Here is a 21,404-nt window from a genome sequence, read left to right as displayed (position 1 = left end):
ACGCTGGCTGTGGCCCAAAGAACAAGTAAGAGCCGAGAGTTGATAAACAAAACAAAATTATATTCTCAAATATGGCAGATCAAAACGATACACAAATATCCACACTCGACACTAGTTGAATATGATATGTCACCAATCAAACAACGTACTACACAGTACAATCAGCCACACTCGAAACAATGGACGCAAACAACAATACGCACTTCAATGCAGTCGCAAGCATCGAACAACTAAGACAAAGACTAAAGAGTTCGAAAACTTATTCAGTCCAAAGTCCTTGGAACAAAAGTCAGAATGATACTCTTCCGAGAATCACTCACCCAAAATCCAGTGCTGTTGTCGTTCCACTTCCCCCGAAGTTTCTCTTCCAGAAAACATCGCGTCTTCAATCGGCCGCTCTCCAAGCACCAAACTTCTTCCCCGGTAACACGTCGGCTTCCCACGCGCTGCTCTTTCCACGCGTCTTGGCTCGCTGGTGGTTGACACACACTCCTGCCAGTAGCACGAGTCTTCACCCCTCAGGTGGAAATCCTCTTCTCTTCCTTTGTCACTGAGGACAAAAGGCTTCACCCACACGGCGGAAAGACCCTACGCACACTTGCGCAAAACTTTCATCTTCTGCCTACGCACACGGGCGCGAACTTTCTTTTTCTCCTCCTTTGTCACTGAGGACTAAACCTTCGCCGACAGACACGGCGGAACACCCTACGCACTCTGGCGCGAAATTCGTTCTTCTCCTGATCTCCCATCTCTGCTGCTCGGTTAAATACTGTTCGCGCTAGATTTCAGAAAATTCTCATCGTTTCTGTCGGCGCGATGCGCTGCCGAGGCTGGGAAAAGAGCGAGACAGTTCGAGGGCCGCCCGCGACACATGACGCAACTCTGCATCACCACGCCCCTTTCCCTCGATAACCTTCCGGGGCTTGCTCGGCCGCCGATGTGAGGAGATTGATCTGCCGAACAGGGGGAGAGACGCGCTCCCAGGGAGTCTTTGGATGCTTGTTTTTTCTTCATCGTTGACATTGAGGCCCCTCTCTAACACCTGGTCGCGAGAGTTCGGCGACGCGCTCTTTTTTTTGAGCGCTCGTTTTGTGACACTGGCCCCTCCACTTTAAGAAAATTATCTCATAATATTCAAAACCACACAAACGAGGGCAAACAGTCCCTACACTTAAAGGCTGTAACATAGCCCGTCGCTCATGGAGCGTCACAATCACAATAGAACACTCAATACAATTGCACGTCGCAGTTCAATCTCACAACACATGAAATATAACCACAGGTACATGAGTACAACACTCTATCACATATTGCAAACAATACAAGTGTGCAAAGTTCTGTCTTTACAACAATTGTACAATCCTATACATCACGTCACCGCAACACACACTTTGACTCGCTCGACATTCAGTTGTGACACAGGATAACGACCACATTAACAGAATGATGTTCAACACTACCAAACACACTCCGATTCGACCTCAGCACCTATCCTGTGTACTTTGAGTGGCTCTTGCGCCCTTTCTTGCGGTGCTCGCTCGATCTCTTCTTATTGTTCTTGTTTCTGTTCCGATGAGCCCTTTGCGACGACCGTATCTGAGGCGGCGTCTCAGCCATTGTTGCCACTTCCCACATCGTTAACACTTCATAACGTTCAACCGATCTTGTCTGGTTATTCCCCAGCTTGTTGATGTCACGACATTGGGCCTGGCTGGCCGACTTCATCACCTTTACACTGTCGGTCGGTGGAGGTCGTGCCGACGTAAGCCCAGCTGCCCAGCACGTTCTCTCGTTCAACACGATCATCTGATTCATTGTCTCTTGCACCCGGGCTTCACCTTGTGCTCGAGTGAGATCCGTCGCGGGATGCTCCTCCACTGTATCCGCGGTCCCTGCGTCGGCGTGGGCTCCATCTTCAGGTCTTCCCCCAAACGTTCTGGATCATTCGGCTGTCGCACCCAGTCGATGTTTCCGATGACGAGGTCGTACAGGGGGGTCGTCATGCATAGAGCAGTAACCTTCCCGCTGAAGTAAGGAGTTTCAACCTCAATCTCTGCTTCGGGGAGCATCCGAACCGTACTGTCAATTAGGCAAACTGGTTTCGTTTTGCCTGTTAACTGACTTTGCCGCACCAAATTTCTCTGCACGATAACCGTGGAGCTACACGTGTTTCTTAACACCATAATCTTCTTGCCTGCAACTTTTCCAGGCAGCGTTGGCATTCCCTTCGTAACACCGGTTGACTGTTTTGTGATGATAGCACCCACAATAGGAAGTTTCTCCCATTTTTCAACTCTACAAATCCGTCGATGAAGGCATCACTATCGAATTTCGGTGCTGCTAGCATGCAGGATACATGGTGAGTTTGACTCGCTCCGTTACTACATGCGTCAGCTTTGTGCCCGGAATGACCACACTTGAAACATTTTACAACAGTAGGGCTCGTAAAGTTAGTCCGACAGCTGTTCGGGTGATGACCTACTTGGTTACACAGAAAACATCGCGAAACACTCTCCCGTGCACGCTTCTTTTGTTCCGGTGCCGAATTCTTCGAATCTTCGGCACAGGCTTTTTTGACTTTGGCCAAATTTGTGCCACTTCGCGCTACTAAGAATTCGTCGGCTAATTTAAGCATGTCTTCAAGGTACTCAGCCTTCCTCTCTTTCAAGTACAGCGACAGGCTTAGGTGGAAACTGGTAAGAAATTCCTCTCTAATTAGAAGCTCTCTAAGCTCATCGTTCTCCTGTGCTGTGCCTAAAGGTTCGATTTATCTGTCAAAATAATGGCTAAATCGGGCGGCATACTGCGTAGCCGTCTCAATATCAGCTGGTTTGCCTGTCCGAATTCTTTCCCGGAATCCTCCCAGAGTAAATCTAAACCACTTCAGTAAAGCAGTTTTCACGTTTGCACAGTTGGCTGCATCTGTCGCCATCAGCCTACCGCACACACTGACCGCTTCACCACTCAAGCAAGTACTCAGAGCAGTTGCCAACTGATGTTCCGGCCAATTCTGGCTCCTTGAAATCCTCTCGAATCTGTGAAGGTACGCGTCAAGGTCGTCCTTCATTTCATCGAACGCTACGAGCCACTTGCTTGGGTTCAAGCGGAAGCCATGATCTTCCCGTTCGCTGCTTTCAACTCTAGCTTGGACGGGAGTTTCACTTCGCTGTTGCAAACGGAGTCGCTCGAGTTCCATCTTGTGCTTCCGCTGCCATTCCCTTTCCTCTCTTTCTTTTTTCAGCTGTCGCTCCTTTGCCTCTCTTTCTTCTTTCGCCCTTTCAGCTGCCAGCTTTTCTCTCTCCAGCTCCAGCTTCCATTGCTGCACTCTTTCTTCTTTCAGCTGTCACTCCTTCGCCTCTCTTTCTTCTTTTGCCCTTTCAGCTGCCGGCTTTTCTCTCTTCAACTCCAACTTCAATTGCTGCTCTCTTTCTTCCTTGGCCCTCTCAGCTGCAAACCTATCCCTCTCCAACTCAGCTGCTTTTTCTTCCTTGGCTCTCTCAGCTGCCAACCTCTCTCTCTCCAACTCAGCTGATTTTTCCGCTTTGGCTCTTTCGACTCCAACCTTTCTTTTTCCAGCTCAGCTGCCTTTTCTTCTTTGGCCCTCTCTTTTTCTTTTTCCTTCTGCGTGACCCACTTCTGTAGTTCGGCGCCAGAAAGACTCATCTTCTCACCAAGAGCTACTATCTTTTCAATATCCGTTGTGTCTCGCAAATAAAACCTTGCTGCGTGCAAAAAGTTTCTGCCTAAATCAGTCTATCGGAACACTCTCCTGCCCTCGTTACGTGAACACTGAGCAACACACAAAATCGTTCCGATAGCACTATCAACAACTCGAGGCTCTTTCTCACTACTTTGGACACACTGTGTACCAAAAAGGTCCTGTCAAGCACGCCAGAATAATTCTCACAGGTCCCGTTAAATAGGGAAGCGATCGCCGGGCTAATTCCAAGGGCCGAAGCATCAGCCCCCCGAACCGCACCACGAAAACGTGGACAATTTAGAAGTAGTCCAAGTTGGTGTGCCAGCGGACGTCGGCATTGGCCCAAAGAACAAGTCAGAGCGGAGAGTTGATAAACAAAACAAACTTATACTCTCAATTATGGCAGATCAAAACGATACACAAATATGCACACTCGACACTAGTTAAATACGATATGTCACAAATCAAACAAGGTACTACACAGTACAATCAGCCACACTCGAAACAACAGACACAAACAACAATACGCACTACAATGCAGTCGCATGCATCGAACAACCAAGACAAAGACTAAAGAGTTCGAAAACTTATTCAGTTCAAAATCCTTGGAACAAAAGTCTGAATGATACTCTTCCGAGAATCACTCACTCAAAATCCAGCGCTGTTGTCGTTCCGCTGCCCCCGAAGTTTCTATTCCAGAAAACCTCGCGTCTTCAATTGGCCGCTCTTCAAGCACCAAACTTCGTCGCCGGTAACACGTCGGCTTCCCACGCGCAGTTGTTGCCACGCGTCTTCGCTCGCTGACGGTAGACACACACTCGTGCCTGTAGCACGAGTTTTCACCCCTCAGATGGGAATCCTCTTCTTCTTCTCTTTTGTCACTGAGTACAGAAGGCTTCGCCCACCCGGCGTAAAGACCGTACGCACGTTTGCGCAAAACATTCATCTTCTGCCTAGGCACACGGGCGCGAACTTTCTTCTTCTCCTCCTTTGTCACTAAGGACAAAACCTTCGCCGACAGACACGGCGGAACACTCTACGCACTCTGGCGCGAAATTCCTTCTTTTCCTGATCTCCCATCTCTGCTGCTCGGTTAAATACTGTTCGCGCTAGATTCCTGAAAATTCTCATCGTTTCCGTCGGCGCGATGCGCTGCCGAGGCTGGGGAAGGAGCGAGGCGGTTCGAGGGCCGACCGTGACACATGACGCAACTCTGCAACACCAAGCGCCTTTCCCTCGATAACCTTCCAGGGTTTGCTCGGCCACCGATGTGAGGAGGTTGATTGGCTGAACAGGGGGGAGAGACGCGTGCCCATGGAGTCTTTGGATGGTTGTTTTCTCTTTATTGTTAATTTTGAGGCGCCTCTCTAACGCTTGGTCGCGAGAGTTCGGCGACGCGCCCTTTTTTGAGCACTTGTTTGTGACACCTATACAATGAGGAAAATTAGAAAATAACTATACCTTATGCAGCCACTGCATGTTAAGACCACATATCTTAATAAACATCCTTGGCTGAGCCCAGGGTGAACGTAACTCTCATTGATAATCTTAGCATCGCTGGCGTCGCCTGGCGGACATACACGTGCAGAGGGTTTCCCTTCGAAGGGGAGTCAATCGATAATAGCAGCGCCCCCCTCTCTATCAATGCATTGTATGGAGGCACATTCTAGGCACTATAGTACGACACAGACTTCACGCACCGACTATTAGGGGACAAGAGGGGTGCACTCGCCGTGTCACTTTCATGTGCACGCTTATGCTGACAGATGTATCTGCTCTCCGTTTCATGTATCTGGTGCAACGCTGTGAAAGTTATGCAAGAAGTTCGGCTAGAAACATGTGTGACTTCGCGGGCCTCGCGCTTAGTTTTCCTCGTTGAAAACGCTCGTGCGAGAACAGCACAAACGCGCCTGTAGAGCATCGCCGGACTATAAGTAAAACATCAAGAAATAAGCAGCAAGACAAGCCGTATAACGGAGCGTTTCTATCTCCGATGCACAAAGCAGAAAAAAAAACTATTTATGTCTAAGATGCAAAAATAATCGTACTATCACTCACTGCGAACAAAGTCATAGCTAGAATTCTCGCTAGCCTTCACAGTGTTGCACTTGATGTACGAAACGGAGGATAGGAAGACACATTCGTAGAACACATGAACATGGGCTCAGTGGCTTGGCTCTTATGTGGGTGCCGTCATATGATTTTCGAATATGCATTACCCCCCTTTCACCCACCCTCCCACTAAGTGCGAAGCTGAGCTGTATTGTGCTACTACTCAATAATCTTTGTGTTCGTGCGATTAGGTCGCATTTGGAAATCTTCTCTTGGCGAAAATGAAGAATTTTCCGAAGCAAACACTTCGTGGGAGCTTAGTTTACCATTATTTAGGCAGTAACACAAAGATGGTGACAGCAAGACAGGAAACAGCATGAACCATCTTATGGATTGTTCCACGTCATCCCATTTACTAGGTGGTTGAAGTTATTCTTATTAAAAGTTTTAGAAAAACCATCGGCTCTAGGAAATTCTAACTCATCTATATTATGTAAATCAACTGTTCAACTAATCATCAACATGAGGCACTTCATTCAGGTAAACCTTTTATTGTAGTTGGAGAGGGGAAATTTAGCAAATAACCTCAGGATCCTGAGGTTATCGTGTGCTGAAATAGTCCTGGCTGTTTTTGTAACGTAAGCTACATTGGCGGAGGTTGAGTGATTTTACGTGGCAAGGAAAAATCAAGAAGAACGCGCTCGCGCGACTCTATACATGAGGCCACTGCCAAGGTCGCTACATCAATCAGAAGGTTAGCTGCAATGCAAGTGCACTCAAACGCCTCAAAGCGTTTCGTTGATGGCATGTTCAATCGTTATTTCATGGACGTGAGCGAGTCAGAGACAAAGAGAGAGTGTGTGTTTTTTCATGTGCGTGCGTACGTGTGTATGTTTATACTTTCATGAAACGACGCTGGTTTCAGTGTGCCAGCTGTCACAGGGGCACCTTTCATCCTGTCGTTGAAACGACGGCCACAGTTGGCAGATTGTAGGTGAAAGACGCTGTCTGCATTTGTGCTTCTTGCTTTTCATCACCCGATTTCCGCAGCCTCGTGCGACATTCAAGACGACCGTAATTGCGTGCGCACTTTTCTCGCTTTTTGCAAGTGTGGATATGTGTCGTCGTCTAAGGTCATCTTTCGAACTCTTGCGAGAAGGAGGGAGTGGATCCGCCATCTTAACGTTCACACTGAGCATTCCGGCCGCCGAAAGGGGACCGAATCTGATTCGACGGTGGTGAGATCTGACGAAAGGGGTCCTCCGCGCCGATTGCTATCGGACCGATTTTCGCGGCGTCTGCCACCGAATCGTTCGCCGCGAACCAATAAGAGCACTAACCAAGAACTTTTGAAAAATGGCGCCCAAGCCCGACTCGTTTGTTATGTTGCAGAGCACGTAACTTAATGATGTTACCAACGGCAGTTAACCTCACTTCATCCCTACTTCACGCCCCAATTTCGTGGAAGTGGCGACCGAGCTTCTCGTTGGCGTTACCGAGCTTGTCGCGGTCTTGCAGAGCAAGACGAGCCCACCAGTGCACTGGCGTCAGTGGTTTTTTAAAAACGAAAGCCTTTCTTGGGGACATTAGACAAAGGAATGTTGGTCTGTCTGTCTGTCTGTCTGTCTGTACATTTGTCTGTTTATCTGCCCTTAAGGATACCTCAAATGGCACCAATCAGCCGACCCCATCCGCAGCGCCCACCAATATTACTCAAGATTCAGCGTTCATACTTGTGCGAATGTCAATTAAAAACAATTATTGTGCATATCTGAGGCACCATAATAACACGTCGATGTTTTCTATGTATGCCTTTATACTAGAGAAGGCACGCAGGAGTAATTATAAGGACCGTAGCGTTTGTAAATCTGCGCAGGCCGCGCAACGCGATGCTAAAAAAGGTAAGTGTTTCCAACGCTTGCTAAGACGGCACGGTGGTGGCACCTGCCCATCGCTTTGCGTTCTACACGTTATCACCTCCGAGACAGGCGTGCATCTTTCTCCGCGGGCCGCACGCCTTCTTTTGTTTTCGAAGATAACTACCAGATGGCATTCGTGTCTAACGTGCCGAGATGCGCTAGTTCGGCTCCGCTGCACGCTCGAGGCACTCTAACGCAGCGCCTCCATTGTACCAGTTAGTATGAGGCACCAATTACCGGCGTGTTGTGTGTAGCGCAAATGACGCGGCTGATGTAGAGCGCGTAGCCAGCTCCTGTCCTGTCAACTAATGAAGCTGATCGGTTCTGCGAAGGCGAACGTGCAAGATCCGAGCACGGAAAAGAAAGGGGACTTCTCTGTTCGCACGGTTCATGAGCAGAGTCGTCAAGGTCGCCCCCGTTCGGGATTAGAAGGAGAAGGCTTACTCGGAAAAGCGTCTGGCAAGAGGCACGTCAGGCGCCACCGTCTGAGCTTAAGCCATTGTTGGCATGCACGCGTGCCATTGAGAATGACGCGGGGCGCGACCACTTGGCTGGCCGAGACATAGTGGCGGCAGGGAGACGAGCATAACCTCCCCTGCTGTACGTCATTACCGAGTGATACTAAGATGTCCGGGCGCCTCGCTGTCGCAAGCACACCTGGTAAGCGCACGGAGCCCAACGGTGTACCCACTGCTCTTAAGGACGCTCCTACGAAGCAACATTTAATGAAAGAGCCGACGGGGCTCGAGCGCGAGAACGGCCACCGACGGAAGTCGGCCGACAGAGGCAGCACGGCCTGGCATGGGAGAGAGTGTACATGCGGAGAACCTATCCCTTTGCGTGTTGTATTTGGTAACGTGGTTTTTACCAATGCATGTCTATTATGAAAGCGTTTCTGCAATTGGTTGTGGCAATGTGAGCCCACACGTGTGATTGGTTTTTGTGAAGGATCTTTGTTCGTCCAAGGGTTGAAAAGAGGATGTTTGAACTTGAAAGGACAGCGGATGTTCGGGCTTGAACTCAGGCAGTAGCCTGAGGCCGCCATAAAGCGTCTCTTCACCGGACTACGGCTCTTTTTTCGCGCTGCCACCATGCACTCGAGTCATCGAGGGGACCCAATCCGAACCTCAAACATGTTCCCTTCTTATCATTTCTTGAAACTAGTCGAGGAGGAGGAAATCAACTGCACCATTCACCGTTTCTTAGCGCAGAACATCAAATAAACGTTTTGTACACTCTTTCGAGACGCAAGACTATCGTCTTTCGTCCACATTTGCAGCGTAACATGCAGATTCAAGGCCATTTTTTTTCGCTCATCATGCATTTTTTTCTTCCTTGTAACAACTCCTAAAATATCACTGCCACTTAGAATGGTTTGCTGTCTCGAAGTGTGTTGGTGTTTACAAATGCATGACTGTGACGTTGTTTTCGCTCACCAATATTAGAGTGTTTTTAGGGGCGAAGCTCCTTATAACGACACCCGTTCGTCCCCCGTAGTATGTAACAAGTATTACATTTCGACGTCCAAGGTGGTGCCGGTGAGAGACTTCTTGTGTGCATTGTTGAACAATAAAAAATAGTGCTCAATGTACATGTCAATGGCTGATAATGGGGAATGAGAGACAGGAGCATTCGGCTTTTAGTTAACGCGCAGGCTGCGATCACCATTAGCAGCCATTGGCATGTACATTGAGCACTATCTGACAAGAAAGGGTTGCTGCGTTATACTCGCTGGGTGTAACTTCCTTAGCTTTAAAAAGGTTTCGCGAGCGTTGAGCCGCAGTGCCATGAATACAATGAACTTGTATATACCATGAATGAACTCGAGGTGGTTAAAAATGGGAAGTAGATACGAAGCGCAAGCCGGCAGAAAGTAAAAGCCGAATTCTCCGTCTCTCATTTCCCATTAGCAGCCATTGGCATGTACATCGAGCACTATCTGACTGAAAAAGTTTGCTACGTCATACTTGCTGGGCGTAACCTCCTTGGTTTTCGAAAGGTTTAGCGAGCGTTCGGCCGCAGTGCCATGAATACAGTGAACTAGTATATACCATGAACTCGAGGTGGTTAAAGGTGGGAAGGGGACCCGAAGCGCAAGCCGTAAGAAAGTGTGCGTGTGCCACCTCTCGTTTAGTTCTTGGAATATCCGCTGGATGGCGGTGCTTCTATATGGGGAATATATGATGAAAAGATGCGAGATGGTGGTACTTGGAGTGTTGAATAGATGGACGAACGGACACATAGACAGATGCATCGATGGACGCAAGAACGCACGCAGGGGCGGCTGCATGGACGAACGCAGGGACGGACGCACGAACAGACGCACGCACGGACGGGCTGATGGACGCATGAACGGTCACACTGACGGACGCATGGACGGACGGAAGCAAGAACGAATGGATGGACGAATTCTTCGCCCCACTCTTCATCATTCACTCCGTGGATATTCTGCCATTTTTTTCTTTTAAAATATTTTGAGTGCTGTTTTATTTGGTGAATATATTTTTTTTTGACTGAAAACTATGTAGTCAAGTTATTACGTGTACCTACCCTACATAATGCCTCACGGCGATGTAGGTGAAATGTAAATTAATAAAAAAAATTACAAGAGAGCTACGGGCCAGCAAAGTAAGCAGTACAGCTTATTCTTGCTTCTTGCGTACGAGAATCATTGAAGTATCGACCACCCGATAGCGTAGTGGCGTTTGCGAGCCGCGACGACAAACCGGAGACAGCGAATCCATCTCGCGTTCGCCCCTTGGTAGATGGCATATTCGGCGGCGCGTGCGCATCCAGTGCGAGTGACGCTGCGTTTCGGCGGCCACGGGATTCTGGCCAGTGTGAAAAGCGGATGCTTCAGTGGGAACTAGGCGTTACAGTGCACCTTCAATTGGCCTGCAAAATTGAGACATGTTGCGGCAAGGAATAGCGAGACGCGTGCACGCCACATTGAAACATTTTTTGGCGCACTGGGATCAGTTTCGGGATATAAAACTTTTAGTTCCTTGAAAGCCGAATATACCCACATAACACATAAAATGCCAGACAAAATAAAAGCAGCCTAAATAGAACTTTCGCGAATTTTAAATTTCACGCCGGTGAACCATCAATCAGCTTTCAGAAAGATACTGGTTAAAGACGATGCCAAAATGCCTGACACTCTTCAACAGCAGAGCCAGCCTACTTCACCAGTCTCTCCTACACCGTTCCCCCTTCCTTTTGCATCTTACCACTATGGCCGTTGAAAATACTTGGTGGTGAGATTTGTGACCATTTGTTTCACACAGGGCAGTCCTGCTTTAAAGGATACCAACACATTCTCATTCATTGTTTCCTTGGTGCGACGAAAATGCCTCAACAGAGTGGAACCTATCGAAAACGCACCGATTAGGGACGCACATTATCACATGAATAGTGGTACTTCCAATACGCTCATTCCCTTTTTGACATCGAACTCACCACCCACAATCAGTTTCGGTTCATTCATTGCCACAACAGTACACATCAGTCCAGCGTTCAAGCTTCTGTGCATGCTGGAGAAACTTTGTTTTTATTTTTATGCTCTCTAAGCTCATCTACGCCACACTTACACTGTTATTCAATACACTGTACTTGGTGCCAAAAAGTTACTGGGGCAATGTCCCTAACGCGCAGCTCTTCCAGAACGTTGTGTCATTAGCGAGCAATTTGACGTGCTTTAACGTGGTATTGTTTCACCCACAAGCACCCCTGGACATCTCTAGTGGTTCTATTTTGCGAAGATGGGCGGTTCTGTATGGTTCTGTGTGCACTACCTATGGCTAGTTAAGGCCGCTCGTAAGGCCGTTTCTCCACAACTGCTATTTGACGACGTGATTGATAGACTGCAAAAATCAGAATTTAAGTGTTGAGTTGAAGAAATTTTATTTGTTTAACGGTTGTTGCTGTGCCCGGGGCTAGGCTGCCAAGAACATATCGTTCGAGGAACATCTTCCGAGGTCCTCGGCGACAGCCCTGGCCCACTGGACGGCCCACACCTATTCTTTGAGGGCCTCGCTGAGAAGGGCGGCTTGCCATCGCGCTCAGCAAGGCGCCCCATTTCGGAGGGTCCCTCAGTTGAGGTCGTTCTTTTTTGTGACCCATCTTTGGCTCTTGCGCATTGGCAAAGTATATTGCCACGTTCCATTCCTGAAGTATTGTTATCGCCCCAAATACACTACACAAATATCAGCGCAAACCGCGCCTGCAGTTTTCGAGAAGCTTCAGAACTGTTGCAGAGTATTTGGATAAGATTACGCCTACTCCGCGAACTGTACAAAATATTCTGGAACCTACGTCACCGCCAGCCATAACACTAGAACATTTGATGGCAAGAGTATAAATGCCGACGAACTTCACCGTTTGTCAGTAGTTGATCAACGGCCGACGCTTCGTTCACTGCTATCTGTGCAAGACTGCTACTGTTATCAGACTTTCCGTTTACCGAACGCAGGTTCGCCCGAATAATCAGTTGAATCCCAACATAAAGTCTCCGGTCCTTAGCCACGTCACGACCCTGTGACATATGGTGGAGGTGCTGCTTCGTTCATGTACCGGACGCTCCCGTCAAGCCGTGAACCCAGCCAACGTCGCGGAGAAGACACTGAGGCCAACCAGGAGCAGAGAACAAGCCGCCGACAGCAATGTCTACCACCGGAGTACGTGCCTCTACAAAACAATGCGCAGAATACCAAGGCCACGACCTCGATTGCAGCGACAATGACAACCGCAGCGTCCCGGCCCGCGATAATCATGCATCCACCCAGGGAACCACCAACTTTTTATGAGTCATCATTCGAAGACCCGGAGGCCTGGCTAGAAACATATGACCGTGTGGCCGCCCTCAACCACTGGGACTATGAATAAAAGCTCCATCGTGTATACTTTTACCTAGAAGACACCGCAAAGACCTGGCTCGAAAATTGGGAGTCCGCGCTTCAAACGTGGGAGGTCTTCGGCGGCGCATTTCTGTTAACGTTCGCGAGCGTCGCTCGCAAAGAGAGGGCCGCTGCTTTACTAGAGACCAGGGTTCAGCTACCAAATGCAAACGTTGCCATTTTCACAGAAAAAATGACCCGCCTATTCAGTCACGCTGACCCAGACATGCCCGAGGAGAAAAAAGTTCGTTACCTCGTGCGAGGGGTCAAACAGGAGCTCATCGCGGCACTGATGAAAAATTTACCGAACACCGTTCAAGAATTTGTAGCCGAAGCGACCACTATCGAAAAAGACACTGGACATGCGCACCAGACAGTATAATCGTTGCCTGACTCCAGAATGCGCTGCTGCTCAAGCCATTGACTCCGAAGCCTTGGTGAAACGATCCGAGCGATCGTGCAGGAAGAGCTGCGCAAGCTGTTGCCTTCGGTGCAGCCTCAAGTGGACTCGATCGCCAACAATGTGCGAGAAGAAGTTCGGTAATCGCTTCGAATCCCCACACACCGCTGCCCGATCCAGAAACTATGAGCTACGCTGCTTCAGTGCACCACAACGCTCCTCCCCGTCCACGCCAAAACGCCACCCCATTGCACTTCCGTCGCCAGACGCCACCATCCCCACTGACGTCACTCGTTATGTGAGCACATGCCGGGACTGTCAGCCATGCAAGACACCACCGACAAGGGCAGCGGGACTTCTGCAGCCAAATGAACCACCTCGCCGACCATACCAGCAGATTGGTATGGACCCACTCAGGCCGTTTCTGACGTCGGCTTTCGGAAACAAGGTGGTCTAAATTTCCGGAGCCCTCCACTACGGCATCTCTCATAATCATATAGTGGTTTTGGGACGTTAAACCTCACATATCAATCAATCAATCTTTCGGAAACAAGTGGATCGTGGTAGCTGCCGACTATCTCAACCACTACGCCGATACAAAAGCCCGGCCCAAAGGCAATGCATTTGAGATAGCTAAGTTCTTCGTCGGAAACATCGTCCTACGTCACGGCGCCCCAGAGGTCCTCATCACCGACAAAGGAACGGCATTTACTGCTGACCTTACTCAAGCAATCTTGGCATACAGCCAGACAAACCACCGCCGGACGACAGCGTTCCGCCCACAGACCAACGTCTTCACCGAGCGGCTAAACAAGATGATCACTGACATGCTGGCAATGTGCATCGATTTCGAACACAAGACGTGGGACGCCATTCTTCCGTATGTGGCCTTCGCATACAACACGGCGGTGCAGGAGACGACGCAGATACCTCCATACAAATTGGTATAAAAAAGGAGCCCGGTCACGACTCTCGATGCCATGTTACCCAACGTCACCAACGAAGAAAACCTCGATGTGAGTACCTTCAACGCGCTGAAGAAGCCCGACAACTCGCGCATATCCGTATCAAGAATCAACAGACGACCGACAGCCGCCGTTACAATGTTCAACGACACTTCGTGGAATACCAGCTCGGTGGACGTGTTTGGGTGTGGAAGCCGATACGCCAACGTGGACTCGGTGAAAAGCTTCTGCGACGGTACTTCGGACCGTACAGGGTGGTTCGGTGCCTTAGCACACTTGATGACGAGGTTGTCTCCAACGGCATCACGAACTCTCAACGACGCCGATCGAGACCTGAAGTCGTCCATGTCGCGCCCCTCAAGCCGTTTCATGCGCGTTAACAAACTTAAACAGTGTTTTTGTATTATTGTTGTGTCGTAATTTTTTCGATGTACTTTCAGGTAAAATGTCGGGACGATGCGTTTTTCAGAGGGGGGGCAATGCCGCGTTCCATTCCTCAAATTTGGTTATCGCTCCAAATACAATACACAATTCTCAGCGCAAACCGCGCCTGCAGTTTTCGAGAAGCTTAGGCAGTGTAAAGATCATTTCGATAACATCACGCCCACACCATGAACTGTACAGATTATTCTGGAACCTTCGTCACCACCAGCGATAACGCTAAAACATTCGTTTGATGGCAGGAGTATAAATGCCGACGCATTTTGCCGCTTGTCAGTAGTTCATCAACGACAGACGCTCCGTTCACTGCTATCTCTGCAAGACTGCTACTGATATCAGAATTTCCGTTTACCGGACACAGGTTCGCCCAAATAAACAGTTGAATCCCAACATAAAGTCTCCTGCTTCGGCCACGTCACGGCCCTGTGACAATATGTGCCATATCGGCCCGTTCGTGCGCACACCACCGGCAGCCAGGCGGCAGGTGCAGCGTGGGCCATAGGCGGTGCAGATGGTATGGGTTGGTGAACGTGCCCGTCTGCAGCCTTTGTAAGTCCGCCACCTGCGACCTGTCCAGGCGCACATGGGGTTGCAGAAATTTCTTCTAGTCTTTATTATAGTGCTCAAGCACGTTGTGGTACGTGGCAGGGAATTCTTCTGCATAGCAGGCGGCTCACCTATGTTGCCTTGCCTTTTCTGCACAAACTTCAGTTGCCGCAGCAACTGAGGTAGTGGGGGTAGAAACTGTAGCCGTACCGGTGCCCGTGGCCGCCAACGTGCCTCCGCTGGTGCTCCTCCCAACCACGGTGGCGGCTGCTCCCTGGGTGGCTGTGTCGTGGCAGGTAAGTTGCCTCGCGACGAGGTGGGCGTGCTCGTTATGGTTGGGCGGGATGCCGGTGAGTCTTTGGCTGTTGGCGTTGCGGCTGCTCGTTTTACGGCTGTTGGTGTTGATAGTTGCAATGCCCCCCATGTGCGTGGGAAAGCACTTCAGGGCCTTGTCAATAATCTTGCCGGACGCGAAGTCTCAGCCCTGGCGTTAAGCATGCGTGCCACCTCCTCGGACACCCCGCCTTTAATATGGCTCCGAATCGCTGATTTAAAATCGGTAGTATTCAGGGTGTCATCCACAGCGCTGTGAAGTACTGTTAAAGCTATGACAATCTCTTCTGCAGATTTAGCTGATGGCAGCCGTTCTGATGCCATGACCCAAACCTTTCCTCTTCTATCCAGCACTGCCATGGAGAAAGCAGGTCCGGCCGCCGTTGACCGTACTTGCTGTGTATGTTGCCGCTGTCGCTGAAGTCATTGTTGGCGTAGCAGTAACAGTAGTGGTGATGTTGGCGCCTCGACGTCGTCTTGCGCGTTCATAGACGGCAGCGGGGGTTCCGAGCGTCCCCCATTGCTGCCGCAGGCTGACAGTATACTTGGCCGCATCGACGAAAAGGACACCCCCTTGGCTTCCGTGCGCCTTCAGAATTGCTGCAGCTCTGCACTTTCGTCGTTGCATGTCGTGAACGGAGTGCATGTTCCTGGGGATGTTTTCTGTTAGTATGGCGTCCCTGACTTATGGTAGCAATTATTCCTTCAGTCCTCGCGTCTTATGATATGGAATCACGAGCAGGTCGATAATGCGCCTTCCCCTTCTTGTGCACGACAACCTCTCGAGCCGCGCAATTCTTTGCGCTTCTGTCATCTCATTGAGGGTGTTCTGCATACCCAGCTAGAAAAGCCTATGGGTTTACGTGTACCGGGGCACACCCAGGGCTAACTTGAAAGCTCACCGAATCGCTGCGTTCAGCTTTTCGGTTTTGCTTTTGTTTCAGTCGGTGTACGGGGTGACGTACGCTATGTGAATCAACGCGTACGCATGTATTACCTTCTTCACGTTGTGTTCCTTTAGCCCTTTTCTTTTTTTCGCTACTCGATGCACAAGGTGAGTTGTGGCGGCCACTTTCTTTTGATGTCGCGCTAGCAACTCGTGGTGCGCATCGTTTTCTTCCAGCCTCAGGCCAAGCAATCGTATTTTGTACACCGTTGGTATTTGGGTCCCCTCCTTCGTCGTGACGCGGAAGTCCAAGCGACGAGCGTCCAATACACCTTGCGGGTGTGGTCCTTTTTTGCGTGGTCCATGCAGGGGGATTTCTGATTTGTCGAGAGAACAGACGAGTCCCGTGCCTTCGAGGTGCCGCTCCACCTCCCGGATGGCCTGCTGCATTATTTCTTGCATTTCACCGACGCTCGTATTCGATGTGGTCCACACGACCACGTCGTCTGCATAGATCGTGTGATTGGTGCCCTTTATTGCGTCGAGACGCTGACGCTCCGTTAGTCCGATCATGATGAGGTTGAAAAGCATGAGAGAGCGCCGAGCTCTGCAGCGTACCCATACCACCCATGTTAACTCTTCGGGATGGAGCACCGTCGACCTTAACCGTCACCCTATATATGGTCAGGAAGCTGCTGATATACCGGTGGAACCTTGAACCAAGGTCTAGTTGGCTGATCTAGTCCAAAATGGCCGCGTGTTTAACTGTATAGAAGGCGCGTATGAGGTCCAATTCGAGCAGGGCAGGCACGTGCGTGCTTGGTGCGTTAACGACGTCTTCCTTGATCTGCAGCATGGATTCCTGCGTCGAAAGTCAACTGCGGAAGCCGATGATGTGGATCGTCGTCAACCTGTTGATTCAGGCGTGCTCTATGACTTTCCCGGTGCAGGATGTCAGAGATATCAGCCTCATGTTTGGAGCCTCAAGTGGTTTACCTAGCTTGAGTATTAGTATGATATCCGCTGTCTTCGATTCTTGTGGCATACGGCCTTTCTTCCAGCATGCGTTCATATACTGACGTAGCTTCTCGATGGCGTTATCGTTCAGGTTCCTGAGAATTTGGTTGGGAATCTTGTAAAGGCCGGGTGCCGATTTAGTTTTCAATAGCTGAAGTAGAGCTCTAATTTCCTGCACGGAAAATTCCGCGTCTAGGTCTTCGTTGGGAGCCCCGCGGTATTCCACGTGACTCTTGCCTGCCGGGCGAGTGAGGTGCGTCCGCATAATCTCCTCCACAAAGGCCTGCGGGTCGTCTTTGTAGTTGTATCACAGCTTGGCCATCTGGACACGAGTCGCCGTTCTCGTGCTGGTTGGGTCAAGCAGGTGCCTGAGAATCTTCCACGTGCGTCCTGCACTCACATTTCCGTCCATCGTATCGCACAGCTCTTGCCATTCCTGTTCGCACAGTCGAACGCAGTGGGCCTCAATTTCTCGGTTGATCTCGGCAATCTTCTTGCGTATCTTCATGTTCAGTTTCTGCTGACTCGCTCTTCGCTCCATAGATTTCTTGGCCGCTACAAGATGCGCATTCCGGCTCTCCACCATGGACGGTTCGGGAGCGCTTTCGTCGATGTTTCCGCAGGGTCGGTCCCCACCTTCAGGTTCTTTTCGCCAGTCTGGCCATTCTATTTCTTTTGTAGCTTTTTTACGTCCGCGAGTTGTTCCCTGCACCATTCCCCGATATCTTCGATTGGCCCATTCTGCTTCTCTCGTTCTCTGTGCTTTGAAAACACCACAATTCTAGCTTTTTGACAGCCGTCAATCTTGCCTTCATCCTCTCCTATAGTCACGCGCAGGAGTTTGGTCGCTCCCCAGATCTTCAAAGGTGTTCGACCAGGTGATCGCGCCGCGTCTGACCAAATGGAGAAATCAGGGGATGTGTCGCGGCACGCGCCCTGTCCGACCCGGCTGTGCGATGCCGGTTCGTTGAGTAGAACCAAGCCAAGCTCCTCAGTCAGTTCGGCTAGCCTCTACCTTTTGGGCAAGTCGACTCCATATCCCCATAGCTTGTGCGTTGCATTGAAGTCTCCGCAGATTAGGAGGGTACTGGAGGCAGCCTTGGCCATCGTTTCGTTGAAAAGGGTGCCAAAGTTGTGCGTGAGGCCCGTTTTTGAAGGGGGGCTGTACACGTTAAGCACAAACAGACCGGTCTTTCTGTTTCCAATGCAGGGCAAGACGTGAATCATGTTGTGGTCTATGTCGACTCCTCACTGGTATCAAGTGAATGGTCGGTAAAGGCCGTCTCTCTTTTAACCAGGGTACGCACTTTGATGTCCATACCCGTGCATTCGCACGGAGAACCACGTGCCACCTAGGCCGGTAGCTGAGCCTGGTCGAACGGTTCTTGCAAAGCAAACACGTCGGAAAGTTTACTTTTCGAGAGAGTTTTTATATATTTCAGCACTGTAGCTTTTTTGGTTTTGAAGCCCCTACAGTTCTATTGCCAGACGATGTGTCTGCCGACAAACTTACGGGACGCAACCATGGTTGCTATTCAAAGGCGTCAGGGGAACGCGAACCCTCCTTCTTTAGTGTGGGTGGCGTTGACGTTGCTTCTCGTGTTGAGAATGGTCGATGCCTCGCCTCCCAATTAGTGGCGGCCTTGTCGCTGTTGCTGCAACTGCACCATCCTGCGCTCCAGATATTCGATGCGCTTCTTCACGCCCGCAAGTTCGGTATTCACCATGGCGTACTGTGCGTTCGTTTCCGCGTCAGACTCGTTCCGCCGAACGAGGGGCGTCTCAAAGAATCGCTCTGTCTTGTTAGTCAGTTTGTCTACCATTTCTTCGATAGCGTCTATCTTTCGGGCTCTCGGTCGTGCCCGCTTTGGTTCTTGCCTGTGATTTTCCCTCGCCTTCAGAATTTCGAGAATCGCTTTGGCTCTTAAGCTCAAATACCACCACCACCGACGCTTCAGATTCACCTTCACAGCACATGTCTGTGTCCCCGTCTTCTCCTGCTGAAGTTGTGTCGCATTCATCTGCTGGACCTTGGGACGAGGAGGCGCCAGACGATAGGGTTTCTGTGGAGTTTCCTCGCATTTTCTTCAGTATTTCGTTCAGTGTCTGTTATAGCTCCTCAATTTTCCGCGCTGATTTTTTATTCTGCTTCCTGGCCTTGGAGAGCTCTTGTCTGAGTTCCCTATTCTCTTCCTCAGTGTTCTCCATCCTCGCCACCAGACTGGAAAGCAGCTGTTTACAGGCAGTCAGAGAGATGGTGCCTCTGTGCAGAGTCTGGCTTTGTTCCCATGACTACGTCGCACCACATGATTTTGCGTGGCCCTTTCTGTTTCCAGCCAGGTGTGGCCCCTCCTACGTCTTGTTGGGGGTGGTGTCAGTTCTCGCTGCGGCTTCTGCTCCGACTCCAACTTCTGCTCGTACTACGACTTTTGCTCCGTCTTTTTACCTGCGAGGGGGATCTCGATGTTCTTGAATGACCCAAGACCTGTTGGGAGCAGGTTCTGGATCTCGAGCGACTAGAGCGGCCTCCTTCCACCACACCAGCATTGCTATCTGATGGCAACGGGGTTCGCTCTTGAAGTGTTCTGACCCTGGCCTTCCACTTTCTTTGCTTCCGTATGTGTGGCACCTTGTATTTGGCCTTGCACATGCGGTTGGCCGTAGGGTGCGCTTCACCACATATTCGGCACTGGGGCGTACACTCGTGTCCACTAATGGGGTTCTTTAATCCGCGAAATTGGCACAATTTTATATCTGGTCTTGGGTACACGTCAGGTCTGCGGCCTAGCCTGCCACATTCCTTGTAGAAGTCTATCTGTTTCTGGTACAGAGATACTGTTATTATAACGCTGTTTAGGTAAACCCACGCAGAAACTGTTTCATTAATAGAGCAGTATCGCGTTGTTTGTACTGCCGAGCCTCTTCGCACACGTTAGTGAGGGATTTAATGTGTTCACCAGTGCTTCCGTCAGCTGATCTTGATTATATTGTTACGGGTAACTTATTTATTAAATTAAATACGATGCACCGTGCTCGGCGAACAAGGTGGCGACAGTTCATCAACAACCAGCTACCAACGCTGTCTTTCTCTTTCATGCAGACAGGCTGTGTCGGCTGTTGCGTATCATAACCCCCCGGCGATAGAAGCACCGTGTCGGTGCTTGAGCAACTCGGGTGCGGTAGAAGGAGGGTGATGAGGCTTGAGTCGAGCTAATTGCACAATGTCACTTGAAGGTGACGATGATGACGTTGAATCGGCTGGAACGATCTCGTATGTAACGTCAGTCACCTGGCGATCGACGCGGTAACGTCCAGTGTAGCGTGACAGCAGTTTTTCAGAAAGCCTTACACGCCGAGTGGGGAACCAGAGCAGGACAAGGGAACCCGGTGAAAAGTGCACTTTTCGATTATGGGAATCGTAGAGCTGTTTTTGGTGCTCCTGTGAAGCCTACAGGCGGCTACGGGCGAGTTGGCGTGCGTGGTCGGCTCGCGCGATGGCTTCGCAGGCATACTCAGTGACCGAGGGCAGCAAGGTGTCAAATGGTAGGGCGGGTTTTCGGCCGTATAGAAGATAGAATGGTGAATAGCTGGCAGTGTCGTGACGTGACGAATTATATGCGAACGTCACAAATGGCAAATGAACGTCCCAGTCCTGGTGGTCGGCCGCTACGTATTTAGAAAGCATGTCGGTTATGGTGTGGTTGAGGCGCTCCGTAAAACCGTTCGTTTGCGGATGGTACGATGTGGCAAACTTGTGCTTGGCAGAGCAAGAGCGCAGGATTTCATCAACGACAGCTAATAGGAAGGTCCGGCTCCGGTCAGTGAGAAGTTGGCGTGGAGCTCCGTGTACTAAAATAATATCATATACCAGAAAGTCCGCCACATTGGTTGCGCAACTCGTCGGAAGTGCTCGTGTGATTGCGTACCGTGTCGCATAGTCAGTGGCGACAGCGATCCATTTGTTGCCTGAGCTGGATATCGGGAATGGGCCAAGCAGGTCGACGCCAACTCAAAAAAAAAGGTTCAATGGGAATGTCGATCGACTGAAGGAATCCTGCTGGTAGGGAAGATGGCTTTTTGCGGCGCTGGCCGGGCTCCAAGCGGCGACGTAGCGTCGAACAGAACAGGCAAGACCAGGCCAAAAAAAAAACGACGACGTACACGGTTGTATGTGCGAGAGACGCCCATGTGGCCCGCCAAAGAAGCGTCATGAAGTTGGTTGAGAACAGTCGCATGAAGATGTGCAGGTA

At 50.2% G+C, this 21,404-nt stretch overlaps 1 protein-coding gene across 1 annotated transcript in view; it reads left to right on the top strand.

The window, feature by feature from the left end:
• The window catches only part of LOC142767774 (uncharacterized), a 38,769-nt gene extending 22,251 nt beyond the window's left edge, over positions 1–16,518 (top strand). Inside the window, exons 2-3 of the mRNA XM_075870008.1 lie at positions 15,084–15,214; positions 16,507–16,518. Coding sequence (XP_075726123.1) covers positions 15,084–15,214; positions 16,507–16,518 — 143 coding nt within the window. The remainder of the gene's footprint in view (positions 1–15,083; positions 15,215–16,506) is intronic.
• The last annotated feature ends 4,886 nt before the right edge of the window (positions 16,519–21,404 follow it).

Source organism: Rhipicephalus microplus, chromosome 7 (assembly GCF_043290135.1).
Source record: "Rhipicephalus microplus isolate Deutch F79 chromosome 7, USDA_Rmic, whole genome shotgun sequence".
Lineage (NCBI taxonomy): Eukaryota > Metazoa > Arthropoda > Arachnida > Ixodida > Ixodidae > Rhipicephalus > Rhipicephalus microplus.
Note: the sequence above shows the minus strand (reverse complement) of the source record. Positions and strands in the feature narration are given on the sequence as shown.